Raw genomic sequence first — 15,298 nt, forward strand, 5'->3', positions numbered from 1 at the left:
TTATTTCCCTTCTACGTGATTTTACCGAAAGAACCAAGAATATAGTGGTGTGGTTATCGAGTGCGCAGGCAGTGCAACTCCACCAGGGAGCCCAGGTGCCGGGCTACGAGAAGGTCGGTAGCTGGCCCCGTTTTGATTCCATGCACCGGGGCCCATTTTGTTAATGCGTGGCCAACAGAGGTGTGGACTCGAGTCATGTGACTTGGACTCGAGTCAGACTCGAGTCATGAATTTGATGACTTGCGACTCGACTTGGACTTGCATAACAATGACTTTGTCCCACCTATGAGATGTGGACTCGAGTCATGTGACTTGGACTCGAGTCAGACTCGAGTCATGAATTTGATGACTTGCGACTCGACTTGGACTTGCATAACAATGACTTTGTCCCACCTATGGTGGCCAATGTCACGAAGTGCGGAATATTCACTACGGGCTGTGAGCAGAGATCAGTGCGAGTGGAGATCAGTGCGAGTGGAGATCAGTGCGAGTGGAGATCAGTGCGAGTGGAGATCAGTGCGAGCGGAGATCAGTGCGAGCGGAGATCAGTGCGAGTGGAGATCAGTGCGAGTGGAGATCAGTGCGAGCGGAGATCAGTGCGAGCGGAGGTCAGTGCGAGTGGAGGTCAGTGCGAGCGGAGATCAGTGCGAGTGGAGATCAGTGCGAGCGGAGATCAGTGCGAGTGGAGATCAGTGCGAGCGGAGATCAGTGCGAGCGGAGATCAGTGCGAGTGGAGATCAGTGCGAGTGGAGATCAGTGCGAGTGGAGATCAGTGTGACTCGCTTGAGCATGCACCCGAGTTGCATCACGTAAAAGAAGAAGAAATCACTCAACCTATTCGAATCAAAACTGCCCCGTTGTTATCCTAACAAGTTGAGTAACTTAACTTTTTCCAAAATGTAACCATTTCTCTCGGAACGGCCATTAGTGGCGTCGTGTACTTTGATGAATGCATTGTTTTTACAGAAGCTTCCCAATTAAAGCCGTCTGTAATTGGGTGCAATCCGTCAACCAAACATAACAGACGTGCCCGTTATTTATCCTATTAGGGAGTCGTTTTTTAAAGTTTACACAGTGCTGGATTAAGCTAGTGCGGGGCCTGTAACATATGTTATAAACCGACCCTAACTTAAAAAAAGGTAAACATTAAAAAATACAATTTACTTGCATAGTAAAGTAATTGCATTTTTTCATTTGCTATACAGCCAGATAATACGACAAATCTCTAACCTTAAACACCCAGTCGTTCATACAAGTTGAAGGCAGTATAGTACTATAGTAATAGAGCAAGTGCAGAATCACTGAACCGGAATTGATAGCTTGAAAGCATTTAGCACGGGGCCCTTGAAAGTGCGGGGCCCGTAGCATATGCTACTTTTGCTACTAGGATAATCCGGCACTGAAAGTACATATACATTTTGTATCCAGCCTGTCAATGCATCAAGTAAATTTAATTGGGATAAATGTCAGTTATTCTCACGAAATAAAAAAAAAGAATGAATTGCAAACCTGGCAATGGATGGAAATGCAACTTTAATTCTCTCCGTCACCTGATGCAGCCGACCCCACGCTTGTCCCACTCGCACGACGCATAGACCAGCGGCGTGAAACCGTTTCCTTACCGAGGTCCGAATGGGAGTTTCAAATCCCTTTTACAGGGTAATCACGCGTGAATGCTCGCACGCCGCAGTAACAAATGTGAGTTCGCGCGCCAAACTTAGAAAACGTTGCCAGGTTTTAGCATATTTCCCTCTCGTACCCGATTGGTGCAGCTAAGACGCCAAGCAGTGGAAGGTAAATGTTGTTCGCAGGGCCTCTCAAAGCGGTAGTCGTCTTGTGGCCACAGGCCACTTGGAAATGAAGTTCGGCTGGGCTACCCGATTATCCGAGCAATCGATTACTCTCGCGATTATTGATTCCGTTGCTGGGTTTGATTAGTCGACTAATCCGATAACAGGAAAAATACAAGAGGGCAAAAAAGTCTCCCCTCTCTTCCCACGTGCGCTGCTGTTGTGGGCTGTGATGGGCACGCCTTGCCAGTGCTGATGTTTACACGCCGCGTCGGGTACCCATACGACTGAGTGAACCGAGGGGAGGCCCAGGACAGGTTAAGATATTTGTCACTGACCTATGCATCCGTGACTGTAACTAAGACCTGAACCATCGCAGGACACCCATGAAGTAGAGCCTGGCAGCTTATTGGGCCCTCTCTGCTGAAATAAATGAACGGAAATGGAATTAGGGTCACTGAGTTGGTAGCACAGTAAGCCAACCACTATGCCACCACTCTCCATACCCCGTTACACAATGATAAAGATCCCCCGTATAGCCTGTAACAGACTGTTGGGGCGAGTGCTGTTAACGAGCACACGAGGGGGTGGGTGGCCAACACCACGCTCGGCTGCCTTTGTCTCCCCAGCGGCGATGTTTACTGCACTGGGTACTCATTTGAGGCTGAGTCGACCTAGGGGAGGCCTAGGAACGGTTCAGACAATCGTCACTGATGGTGTTGGCCGTGAGCGGGAATCGAACTCGGGTCTCCGGGTTCGTAGCGCAGCGCGCTAACCGCTGTAGACACACACGCAGAGACACACACACACACGTGCATCTTCGCAGTTCCGAGGCAAATTCAAATTCAACGAGCGGCTCACGATGCCACGATTTCCCACGTGGCCGGAGCTTTTGTGAAGCATTATGAAAATGACCACGGCGTGTGACAGGTGCCGCGGGATTCGCCTCGCCGCGCCGTGCGGTTTTTCTCACTTAATAACGAGCGAGCGACACACTTTGTTTTTTTTTGGGTAACCTTTCAAAAACACCGCGCGTTCTGCTAGCGAGGAGCGCGGTGCATCTTCGCACGTCTCGTCATCACGATGACGGATGATGTTTTGCTGAAACTTGAATCGTTTCTGGGACGAAAAGAAAGAGCGGCTTAAGAAAGGAATGTTGATAGGAACCTTGATATGTCAACGTGAATGTGTGAACCGAACACGTCCGAGTGCATACAATATTGTACGTGAAAATCCTCTCTTTGCCCAGGAGAAAGCCTTGCCGAGTCTAAAAGCCATATTTTAGGAGGGTCGTGCATTATGATGTTTGGCATATTGCTTTAATGAGTGTTTGGCACTTGGAAGGAAACCAGAGTACTGTACCTGGAAAAAAAGTCATTGAAGTAGGGGGAGTGGGGGGGGGCAGGATTATGCTCAAAGCTCCACACAGATGGAATCAAGGATCCACTTGCTATAATACCATCTCCCAGCAGTCCTTTAGCAACCCAAGCTTCTAATGCCTGCCATTTCCAGCTAGGCTCCAATATAAGTACCAATCAGGCTCACACCAACTTAGCGTCCATGATCTTGTTACATCGGGAGCATTCAGGGTTTGTCGTGGGCACGATGCAAAACGTTATCACCGCTTCCCACGCCTTGCTCGTACAATTAATTCTGACCTTCCAAGGATCTTTGGGGTGCCGCGGTGGCGAGATGTTAACTACATTGCCTGGTCTGCAGGAGGTCGTGGGTTCGATCCTGACCCTGGCACTTGTATATTTGGAGTTTGCCTGTTCTCTCCGTGGTCGCGTGGATTTTTCTCCGGGTTCTCCGGTTTTTTCTCTCCACGTTTAGAATCAACGTCACGCGTTTAGAGCATTTGACTGCTTCTATAAATTCCCCAGTGATGATAAGCCACTTCGTTGAGCTATCATTTGGGGCCAGGTTGCTTCTGAAAAAGAGCTGTATAGCTCATTGGGCCTTACCTCGTAAAATAAAAAAAATTGTTAAGTTCATCTCCCGTGCCTTCTCTCTCTCTCTCTGCTGGCCCCGGCTTGCTGAGCAGAACCCTCACGTGAGAGGCAAGATCATTTAATGACTGACTGCCTCAACTCAATCACTTAAAACTGCAAGACACAAAACCGTATATATTTGCATCTGTGATAAAAGTACAAAGCAGAGCAAATCAAGTTGTGTGTCACAGATGAAATGTTGTGCCCCCTTCGAAGTAAATATCTCCCCATGCTTTAAAACCACTGGATTATAATGCAACACGCTTCTGACTCGGACACAGCGGCCCGGCCAGAGGGGGAGACGTGGTGGTGGGAGAAGCTGTTGGGGGGTGGTGGGAGTGAATGTATTTTATAATCTTTATCGAGAGCAAAAATATGTGGTGGTGCTGCTGCGTTGGCAGCGGTGCCCAAGCACAGCCAACAAACAAACACACACACTCGTCAATAGCAACATTGTGGCCTTTGAAGGGAAAAAAGAAAGGGGCGATGTTTCAGGCAATGGCCCTTCACGTAAACGATTTGCTACGGACGAGGGCGATTCCCCGAAACACCACCGATTAGATTCTTCCTTTTTAAGGCCACAGTGCTATTGACGAGTGTGTTGAGGTTTATTTTTGTTACAATGAGCAGGTCGGCATAAAGAAGATGTTTCTCCTTAATGCCCCATCAGCCCCATCGGCCCCATTGGCTGAATGAAGCCCCCCCATCTCCCCCCGCCCCGCCCCCCAGTCCACGATTGCTATGGAGATTTGTTTGACCATACTTCGCCACGCCGCTTTGATTAGTAACACAACCTAGATTCCGTACCTCCAACTATTGAAAGACCTCGTAGCTCAGCAGGCGTGGCACGAGTACACCTGCGATCTAGCCCAGCGATGGCCGGTCGGTCAGTCGGTAATCATCGAGAGCGGGGCGAGCATTTGATCGCCGAGCATTGCTCCACCCGCAGACCGCTCATCCTTCCTCCCCCGTCGCACCGACTGACTTCTCATGTGTTTGGTCCGCCTTTCGATCGCGTCGTTAGCAGCGCGCTCGCTCGCACGCTCACTCACCCATGGAGCAGTTGTCGAAGTTGAGGTCGCCGCACATGACGTCGAAGAGGACGATGTCGCGGCTGGCGGGGCTGCCCGCCGCCTCGCCGCTGCACTCCTTGCGGAACTCGGCCTGCCACTGCACCAGCAGGTCCAGCTGCTCGCACCGCACCGACGCGTGGCCTGCTGGCCGCCGCACGGCCACGGCGTCACGCGCACGCGGACGCAGCGTCAACCACACGCGATGGACGCGCGGCGGCACCACCACCACATCGAATACCGTCTCTCGCAAGCATTGGACATTCCACGCGTGCCCTGGACTGCACGCCACAGACGCACGGCATCGCGCTGCGTGCATCGTACGTGGCGCGACGTGTCGCCCCGCGCACGTAGAGCTACCGTTCCATTTTTCACCAAATGCGAATATTCGCATGCACCGTTACCCTCGTCGTCATCATTGTCATCGCCATTGCTGGCCGAAGGCCTCTCCTAACCACCGCCATCTCTCACACTTGTGCGGTGTAATAACGCACCTCGTACTACTTCACGCGTCATTGCATCTCGCGTGCCATTAACTCGCACTGCACATCCGAATTGCGCAGACGGGCGGTGAATCTGCGTTCAGCTTTGCCACCTTCTTCCAATTGTGTTATCAGAATCAGGCCACGAGATTAATCATTTCGATTCGGATTTCTCGTAGTGAGCGGCGCACTCGCTCGTGGCACAGAATTACGCTTGGAGTACCCGCCCTTCTCGACGCCCTGCAATCAACGCGTGTTCCTTCTGTCCTCATCAAACTGAAATATGTAATGCCCAGACCTGGAACAGTGAAAAGGGCGTCACATTTCATGGTTCTTTTTGTGCAATCGCGAGTAACAGGGCTGAAAGCATCAACTCGCTGAGCCGGTTTAATCACTAGATGCTGAAACACAGATTTGTAACCCGTGATCTCGATGGGGCAAGCTCAGTGCTCTGACGATAACACGAGCCCCCTGAGCGGCCCAATCACCCCGGCCATGGAGTGGCATAACAATCAACGAGCACGAGCAGCGTAGACGCCGGGTTACGAAGGGGGTGGGTGGTCAAATGAGACATGAGGCCCCATTGAATAATTCCCAGTACCAGGGCCCATGTCAACCAAAGCTACGCCACTGCCACCGCGCACATCTGTGGGTGCATTTGAATTCGAGGCGGATGCAGTGCACTCTCATGCTCACCAGGCTGGGTTTGATGTCATCATTTGCCTTGGTGGGGATTAAGGTGTGTGGGCGTCCTTTGATTTAGTGTCGCCCGCCCACAGCCCAGTCGATAGCCGAGGGGACGCTCAATTTGTGGGAATAACAAACGGGGAAGTCAACTCGGTGCGGTTCATCCGTCGTTTGCTTAACCAGGGGCAACGTTCTATCCCGTACAGATGGAAACAGATGACGATTAGACCACTTGCAGTACTGCCTTCTCCTGGCAAGCCAGAGTATGGCACCTCTTCGACGCATCAGGGAAGCGAGTTTCACAACATTTGTTGCGATCCACCAGCCCTCCGTCGTGCTGGATTTCCCGCACCCCCGGTTCGCATGGTTGGCTACGTAGGGTGCGAAAGAAGTTTAGCATATGTACATACGTACGTACAGGCGAGGGCAATGATGAGATGCAGGGAGGTTTTGCGTGATCGTATCAGGGCCGGCGCCTTGGGGCGCTTGTGGGCCCCGTAGCATCCAATGTCCCTTTTGGGCCACCACCCAAGTTCACTCTTTCGTAGCGGCGCGTCACCGTTACGGTGTCCCCCCCCGCCCCCCCCCGCCCCCCCTCTCGCCCCCCCCCCCACAGCGGATCTGCTGCCCCCCCCCTCATCCGTGGAGCTGGAACCAAGCCTTGACCTTATAACGACGAGAATGTTGTTATGCTATTAATTTCATGATAAATGAGTTGAGGGTTATTTGCTAAATGTTAGATGCTGTCTATGATATATACACGCAGGGCATGCGTTAATTTAAAGTGGAATGTTATTGTTGTGCTACAATGTTAATATTTGCTGGGAATTAATTTTACGTACGCGTTTTTTTGCGTTATTGCATTCACGATGCACCTCAAGCCGCCTGGCTGTTATGGCAACGTGGAATTTTATGACATTGGCTTTCGCAATGACACAACAGATGGAGAGACGTGCATCTTCGGCACGCGGGGACAAAGGTAATAGATGGCCTTCGTGACCCAAGGACGAAAATTATGTCTTGCATCTCTCGAATGCCAAGTTTCCTCGCGTCGAACGCAAACATTAATCGCAGCTTCCCATTCCGCCGTGCGAACCTAAGTAAATGATGATGCTCATCAGCATTCTATTGGGCCCGGGACATGAATCAGGTTGAACACAGCCACTGCACTGCACGTAATGGTTACGTGTTTAAAAATACATGCCGTTCATGTTCACATTTAAATTATAGATGGCCGCGGGCCCACCCGGCTACATTGAAGTGAGGCAACGGTTGAATTCAAATCGTGGACACTTTAATTTTTGAACGACGATTCGCTGTCATCGGAGACCAGCGATCTTCACGTAGAGTTCAGATTTGTCGGTCATATTCAGTTTGTGGCACTGCCCTCTGCTCCACCAAAGTGGCTTTCCACCTCTACACCGGTAAGGACAGGACATTTCTCGGATGGAGTCTCTTCAAATATACAGGCGACCCTGACGCCTGCTGTATGTATGGAGTTTGCATGTTCTCCCCGTGGTCGCGTGGATTTTTTTTTATCCAGGTCCTCCGGTTTTTCCCACCACATTTATAAACGTGCGTTTGAAGTATTTGGCTGGCATTCATTTCCACGTGATAAGCCACTTTGTTGAGCTGTCATCTGTGGCCAGGTTGGTTCTGAAAAAGAGCTAAATAGCTCAGTGGGCCTTATCCAGTAACATAAAAAGTTTATATTTTTGTTTATCTTGCGTGCTTTGACATTCCTGTCTCAGAACACCTATTGTGCCAGGATATTTGTCTAAATGTTGTTACATTCATAGGTGGCACCAGCATGTTCGTCCAGGTCGCCTCTTGTGTTTTTCCTTTCTTTATTTCGGGCGCGTTTTGGTTATATCCCTCCCTCCCTCCCCTTGTCATTCCCTCTCCCTTAAATTAAGAAAAGCTACCCTTACCCCTTTCGGTAGGGTCCCGCCTGGTTTGGGGCAGCTCCCCATATTTCTATCCACCGCTTTTTATAACCGGTTTAGTTTATGCTGACGGTGTGTACGCGCGTCACAACGCAATGCAACGGGCCCACGCATAGCCTCGATGAAAATAATAATAATCGGTGGCAGCTACACTGGCCACAAGACCACACACTTGTGAATGAACTCTGCGGAGTCCTTCTCAGAGCGGTAGTGCAGTCGCCTGCTCCCCCCCCTCCATCCTCCCCCAAAATGTTTAGACAGCAGCTATTGTGCACCATAGAAGGGTTTTGAAATGTAAAAATTTTAAATAGCAAATAAATAACAAACGTTTTACATAAACCGTTCATCGTATTTTGTTGCTTCCAAAACGTTCATGCGGGTGCACCGCCGGGTTAGAGGCCACGTAGTTTGCGAATCCGCTGTCTTGGGGAATGGGTTTTCCTGGAGCGAAACGACGTGGACGTTTCCTCGACGTAAACACGTGGCGAGCACGCCACACTTGGCACGCGAGAGGCCTTCCACGTTGAGCTGATGCACTCAGAGTGCAGGACCCACTCTGCTCCTGAAGCTATCGCCACATGGCTCAAAGACTTAAACCCGGGCGTAGGATGTGCACGTACTTGACTTACGCTCGAAGAAGAAGTGTTAGAGTTAGCGCTAGGGTGAGTGTTAGGGTTAGCGAAAGCGTGAGTGTTAAGAGTATGGGTTGGTGTAAGGGTAAACGTTGAGGTCAGGGTGCTTAGTGTTCGCGTGAGCATCAGTGCGAGTGTCGTCGTGAGTGTTGGTGCCACGTGCAGCGTTGCGCGCCACACGAACCTTCGGTCGCCTGCGTGTGCGTGCACGAGACGAACCCCACGAGCCGGCGCTCCTGAGGAGTGGTCCCAACCTGAACCTGCACGCGCACCATCACCACCACCACCATCACTACCATTGTCACCACCACCATCACCACCACTGTCACCACCACCACCGTCACCACCATCATCACTGTCACCACCACCATCACTGTCACCACCACCATCATCACCACCACTGTCACCACCACCATCACTGTCACCACCACCATCATCACCACCATCATCACCACCATCATCACCACCATCACCATCACCACCATCACCACCACCACTGTCACCATCACCACCACCACCATCACCACCACCATCACCACCACCGTCACCATCACCACCACATCACCACCATCATCATCATCACCACCACCACCAACACCATCACCAACACCATCACCACCATCACCACCACTGTCACCACCACCACCATCACCACCACTGTCACCACCATCACCACCATCACCACCACCACCATCATCACCATCACCACCACCGTCACCACCACCGTCACCACCACCGTCACGAACCATCAAAAGACAAAGATCCCCCGTATAACCTTAACATACTCCTGGGGCAAGTGCTGTTAGCAAGCACTTATAAAGGGCAGCACAGCACACGAGGGGGTGGGTAGTCAGCACCACGCCCGGCCGCCTTTGTCTCCCTAGTGGCGATGTTTACTCACCGCACCAGGTACTCATTTGAGGCTGAGTGGACTTCGGTCAGGCCCAGGACCGGTTCAAATAATCCTCACTGGTGGTGGCCGTGAGCGGGAATTGTCGCCCGGCTCGTAGCGTAGCACGCTAACCGCTGCACTACCGCTCCCCACCTCACCACAACCATCATCACTACCACCATTGTCACCACAACCATCATCACTACCACCATTGTCACCACAACCATCATCACTACCACCATTGTCACCACAACCATCATCACTACCACCATTGTCACCACAACCATCATCACTACCACCTATACCATCGACTATAACAATCATCACCATTGCCAGCACACGAAGTTCATGCTCAGGCTGTCTCGCCTAGCCTTCTATTAGCACAGCGGAGCAAAGAGGGCATTTGTACAAAGCATTGTTAACATAAAAACAGTAAGACCTCTTTCGTTCAGAAGCTTTGCAAGGCGTGGCAGAATTTTAACATACAAATTCTAATCATTAGCATTGCTGTTGCTAATTGTAGGAATTCATGAAGCAGACAACATATCTTGTTCATGCCCTTCCTGTCCCCCACAAGGCCGTCTAGGAGTGCAACATTTCATTGGTGACATACAATCAAACATTTCATTGGTGAAATAGAATCAAACTCTGGAGCGGTTTTCAACATACAGTGTTCCATCAGTAACATGTATGTATATATGTATGTCGTACTCAGATTGTAAATGTTGTGGCTTGGCTCCCCAACACACCGGTGTGCTGTACTCGTGACGAATTGGCACGTTCTGTTTACGTGACAACCCTCACTAGTTGGCTGTGTCGGGTGGTGGCGGGTTTTAACGACACATTTATATATTTACGCGATCTAACCCAGAAAAAGCTCTATTATGGATATGTAGGTATGTTGAATTTATTTTGCACCGTACGGACAACAAACAAACTAAACAGTAAAACAAAAATGAGTTTTCAATCCAGATTTAAAAGTGCATCGCTCCCAGTGGCTCCCTAAAGTCGGAAGGAAGAGCTTTCCAGACGGCCGCAGAAGCGCACCAGGTAGAACATTACGCAATGTGCAATCGAGTGAACACTTACCAGTGAATAATTGGTTTTTTACCCTTATATCTGGTAACAAAACTGACACCTTTTTTTACAAGGAGTCATGTTTGCATAGACCACAATACCTGCAGTCATAATGCAAACAAAAAAACATAACTCTGTATGCACTGATGGTGGTGGTGATGGTGATGGTAAAAAAGGTGTCAGTTTTGTTGCCAGATAGAAGGGTAAAAAAACAATTATCATATTTTTTTTACTGGCAAATGAGGTTCCAATGACTTACCAGTGAACTTAACTCAGTCACTCAGTGCTACGCGCTGGGGTGGATTCCTTCATGCAGATGGAGACATTACACTGAGGTCAACCTCATAGGCGAGGGCCATCGAATATCCAGTGCCTCCCCTACGATGAGAAGCAGCAGCAGCAGCAGCGACGGCGTTGATCCGAGTGTGTTGCAGCTACGATAACCACTGTCGGTCAATGAACAACGAGACCTCTGGCCTAGCCAAATCCCTCCCGAGTGGATTATTTGTCTGACGTTTTCTTTTTGCGAGCGCGGGTATCGGAGTCTCGCCAGTTCTGGTGGGACATACCGTGTCAACAAACCACGCGGTTTACCCCGGCATTCTTGCGACAGGGAAATATAATCGTCAGGTCCATACGGTGTTACAAGCCGTTTCAATACGGGCAAAAACATAGTTTCGTGTCTATTTGTTTGTGTTTCTCGCTCGCGATGGCACTTTGTAGGATGGACGTTGAGATGTATGAGGGCACGGGGTGACCAATACGGTCTGAATTGGTCTGTAATAAGGTAAGGGCACCGATAAGGGATTGACAGGTATCCGACGATGACAACCACACCCCGTCAACAAGGGGGCGAACTCTGACAGTGTGTGGCTTTAGTGCATTGGTAGTTACGAGGTACAATGTACAATGTGTGTATGTAGAACTTCTTTCGCACCGTACGCAGCCAACCGCGCTAATCGGAGGTGCGAGTGTTGAACGCGCGCACGCACGTTGCGTGGACACATCAAATGGGACAAAACGCTTGGCTTGAGCTTGGGCACGATCTCGATTGACCCATCAGTCCTGTACTAGGAGTCGATGCTATTGTGCAGTGTCGTCAATTATCATTTCACTCGACGCATCTGCTGCTCCTGCTCCTCCTTCTCCCCCCAAACCCCTCTATGTACATAATGCTAATCAAAGTAGAGGTCAGAGATCATGTAATCAGGGCGGCTTATAGTTGCCGACCCTTTGTGTAATCCACCTACAGTAGAGAACATAAACGCGTGGCTTGTGGTGGATTGACTTTCGACGAGGCTTCGGGCGCACGGGGGATTGATCGTACGTACGTGTGTGTGTGTGTGTACGCGTGTGTGTGTGTGTACGTGTGTGTGCGTGTGTGTGTACGCGTGTGTGTACGTGTGTGTGCGTGTGTGTGTACGTATGTGTGTGTGTGTACGTATGTGTGTGTGTGTGCGTGCTATGAACCCGGCGACACGGGTTCGATTCCCGCTCACTGCCAACATCAGTGACGATTATCTGAACCGGTCCCGGGCCTCCCCTAGTTCGACTCAGCCTTAAATGAGTACCTGGTGTGGTGTGTAAACATCGCCACCAGGGAGACAAAGGCGGTCGGGCGTGGTGCTGGCCACCCACCCCCTCGTGTACCGTTTCGGCCTTCATAGGTGCTCGCTAACAGCACTTGCCACTACAGTCTGTTAAGGCTATACGGGGGATCTTTTGTGTGTGCGTGTGTTCAGTCGGTCGAAAATAATCTCACGTCACTCGGTCTGTGATGAGAGAATTCCACGTGTCTATGGCCGGGAGCAGCCTGCTCACGTGTCCGGCGTGGCTGAGTTTCGGCCCAGTCAGAATCAGAATCTTTATTTACGCCGGAGGAATCCGATGAGCTATGAAGCTCTTCTTTTCCACAGATGTCCAGTAAGGGGCGGGTCAGAATCTTACAAACAACAAACAGGACAAAAACACGATCGGAATGCCAAGCATAGGAAAGGTAAGCAAATAACTTAAAAATATATATTTTACAAACTAAACTATTTCTATCTTACCAGGTAAAGCCCACCGAGCCAATGAACTTAGTTTTCAGAAGCGACGTGGTCACAAACGATGGCTCAACGAGGTGGCTCATGTATGAGCAGCCAAAATAACCCAAATAATCTAAACGCGAGTCAACGCTCCCGTTGCCACACGTGGCGGTTCCATGGGCCGCAGCAGCGGGGGCGCGTTCACCACTCGCTGCAGATGTTCGCGGCGTGAAACCAGCGGCCGCGCTGGTTAATACTGCGGCTGGACTGACCGTAATAACAATATACCGCTACGCGCGGCGTCTTCTTCGCGGTGGACGTCGAAGAATCCCGCGATGTCATTCGCGAAAAGAAGAGGCCATTCCGTGGCGGGAGCCATCGTTCGAGCGTTTCAAATTCGAAAAATCACCTAGAAATCACTAAATTGGGATTATATAGAGCAACCATCGCTGCCGACTAGGAACAACTTGGCAGGACCCTCCTGAAAACGAGTCATGAGAGTTCACCAGCCTTTCCTGACTAAACCTTTATTATAATTTTGATTTAAAGCTTTCGTGACTGCAGTGATCCATAATCTTGGTTCTTTCGGTAAAGTCACGTAGAAGGGAAATAATAAAATAATATAAATATATAAGAAAAACAATTCTCACGACGTTTCATCACCTGATGATGATTGCTTGTGTTGCAGTCGAAACGTCGCGAGAATTTTTATTGTTTTGTATTTATAGTATTTTATTATTTCCCTTCTACGTGACATTATTATATTGTTACTCACCTTTGCAGATATGATGGGCAGTGATAGCCCGGCTGAATGTGAACTAAAAATCTCATTGTTGGGAACCCTGCTGCTCCGCCAAATGAGATAAATGCTGGTCCCAGAAGTAAACATTTTAAATGAATAATGTAATCACATTCTTGGTTCATTCGGTAAAGTCACATAGAAGGGAAATAATAAAATAATAAAAATAAAACGTAATAAAACACAATTCTCACGACGTTTCGGCCACAACGCAAGCAGCCGTCCTCAGGTGAAGAACAGGTCTGTCGGAGAGACAACGTGACTTTACCGAAAGAACCAAGAAGATGAATCCCTGCAGTCACGAAAGCTTTAAATCGAAATGCATTCACAGATTCATTTAATCTAAAATCGTATTCCAATCGTGCTATTGGCATCTGCTTGTTATGACTTAAAAAAATAGCAATTTGAAACTTTTCCAGGAAGCAGTGTAAAGGTTATTTAATTAAATTAAAACTTGTTTCACTTCCAAAATCCATTAAGATGGAACATCACTCTCGTTACATTTGTTACCTTTGGAAGAGAAACTCACAGAACTACTTCTGAGGTCCCTTCAATTGCCCCTCGTCCACGGTAGGGTTTGATGCATCTCATCACATGCTCTGTCTTAGGTATGGATGCCTGGGAATACAGGTTGGAAGTTTGGTTTCTTTTTTGGAAATCTACAGACTCTATTGAAATTGGACATCAGCTGGAATACAACAAGCCAGAAGCCTAATGCGACAGGCCTGTGGTTACTTTGTCAATTGCCTTAATATTTGGATAGGAATGTGACGTTTAGTGTGCGAATACATTTGCAGCTATTGCAAAAAATATTTGACAGCGTGCTGTCACAACTGGTTTCATGAATCAGCGGTTAATAAACAGGCTCGCGAAAAAAAGCCGTGAACACATCACGCTATTAATTACAAGTGTCTCGTTGTCACGGCTCTAGTTAAGCGCGCGTGCATTTTCAATGAACTTGCAAACGCCGCCGCTGCTTCACACTGTGATGCAAATGCACCATGAGGTTTATTTAACATTTGAAAGTTTCCACGCCTCTCGATTTTTTTTCTTTTTTTCCGCGTTCACTGCGCGCACAGTGGCTTGTCGTGGAACGCATGCCTCGCGCGGTCGTTGCAGCCGAGTGACAGAGATATGTATACATGCACGTGTGTATTTAAAACAATACAAGTGTGCATTCTATTCTGTGTACATGTCCCATCTGTTTGTATGTTGAATTTTTTTTCGCACCGTACGTAGCCAACCACCACGCTAATATTGGAGGTGCGATTACTGGTCTATCCAGGTCACTGTCGACAGTGGGTGTCTGTGACTCTATGACCATTGTTGTGTGAACTTCTTCGGCAACGAGGAGAGACTACGTTGGCCACTCCTGGTGTTACCCACGCCACTGACGTGCCCACTTTAATAGCTGCGACTCACTCGAACAGCAATTGTCCCAACAGAGTGTAATGCTAGCTCAGAGGCATCTTTGTCTTTTAGTATGTTTGTCGAAGCAAAATGAAGCGTGTATTTCTTTTGTTAATTGCAGTTGTCTAGTCTGGTCATCCTCTTGCCTGATATATAAATATATACCAGCTTGATCGTGCCTGCTGTCTGTAGTCCCAATGAGTGAACAGGTAACGGGTAAAACTGTCGTACAAAACTCACTTCATCGCGGTGAACAATCAATCGGCAACGCAGTACACACCACCTCAACGTGAATATTCGTGAGGCTGCATAAACATTCTCTCCATCTGGCAGCAATTTTCATTAAAACTGAGCACTTCCTGGAGAGTGAATTAATTCCAGAGCGTGACCAAAACTCCTCTCCAAACTCAATGACAAAACCAACCGCAGAAGCCTCCGAATACAACGACGCAAAACGCTTCCGATTTAGCTTTTTTCCCCCTCTCTCTCCCCACG

At 49.1% G+C, this 15,298-nt stretch overlaps 1 protein-coding gene across 3 annotated transcripts in view; it reads right to left on the bottom strand.

The window, feature by feature from the left end:
* Positions 1-15,298, bottom strand: part of SMPD3 (sphingomyelin phosphodiesterase 3) — a 107,249-nt gene that overhangs the window by 9,359 nt on the left and 82,592 nt on the right. For 2 of the 3 annotated variants that reach the window (XM_078868605.1, XM_078868606.1), the window contains exons 3-4: positions 8,783-8,858; positions 4,834-4,998 (exon numbers count right to left, since the gene is read on the bottom strand). In XM_078868605.1, the coding sequence (XP_078724731.1) occupies positions 4,834-4,998; positions 8,783-8,858 (241 nt within the window). The remainder of the gene's footprint in view (positions 1-4,833; positions 4,999-8,782; positions 8,859-15,298) is intronic. The other variant, XM_078868607.1, reaches the window with a different exon arrangement.

The sequence above is a fragment of the Lampetra fluviatilis genome, chromosome 26, assembly GCF_964198595.1.
Source record: "Lampetra fluviatilis chromosome 26, kcLamFluv1.1, whole genome shotgun sequence".
Classification (NCBI taxonomy): domain Eukaryota; kingdom Metazoa; phylum Chordata; class Hyperoartia; order Petromyzontiformes; family Petromyzontidae; genus Lampetra; species Lampetra fluviatilis.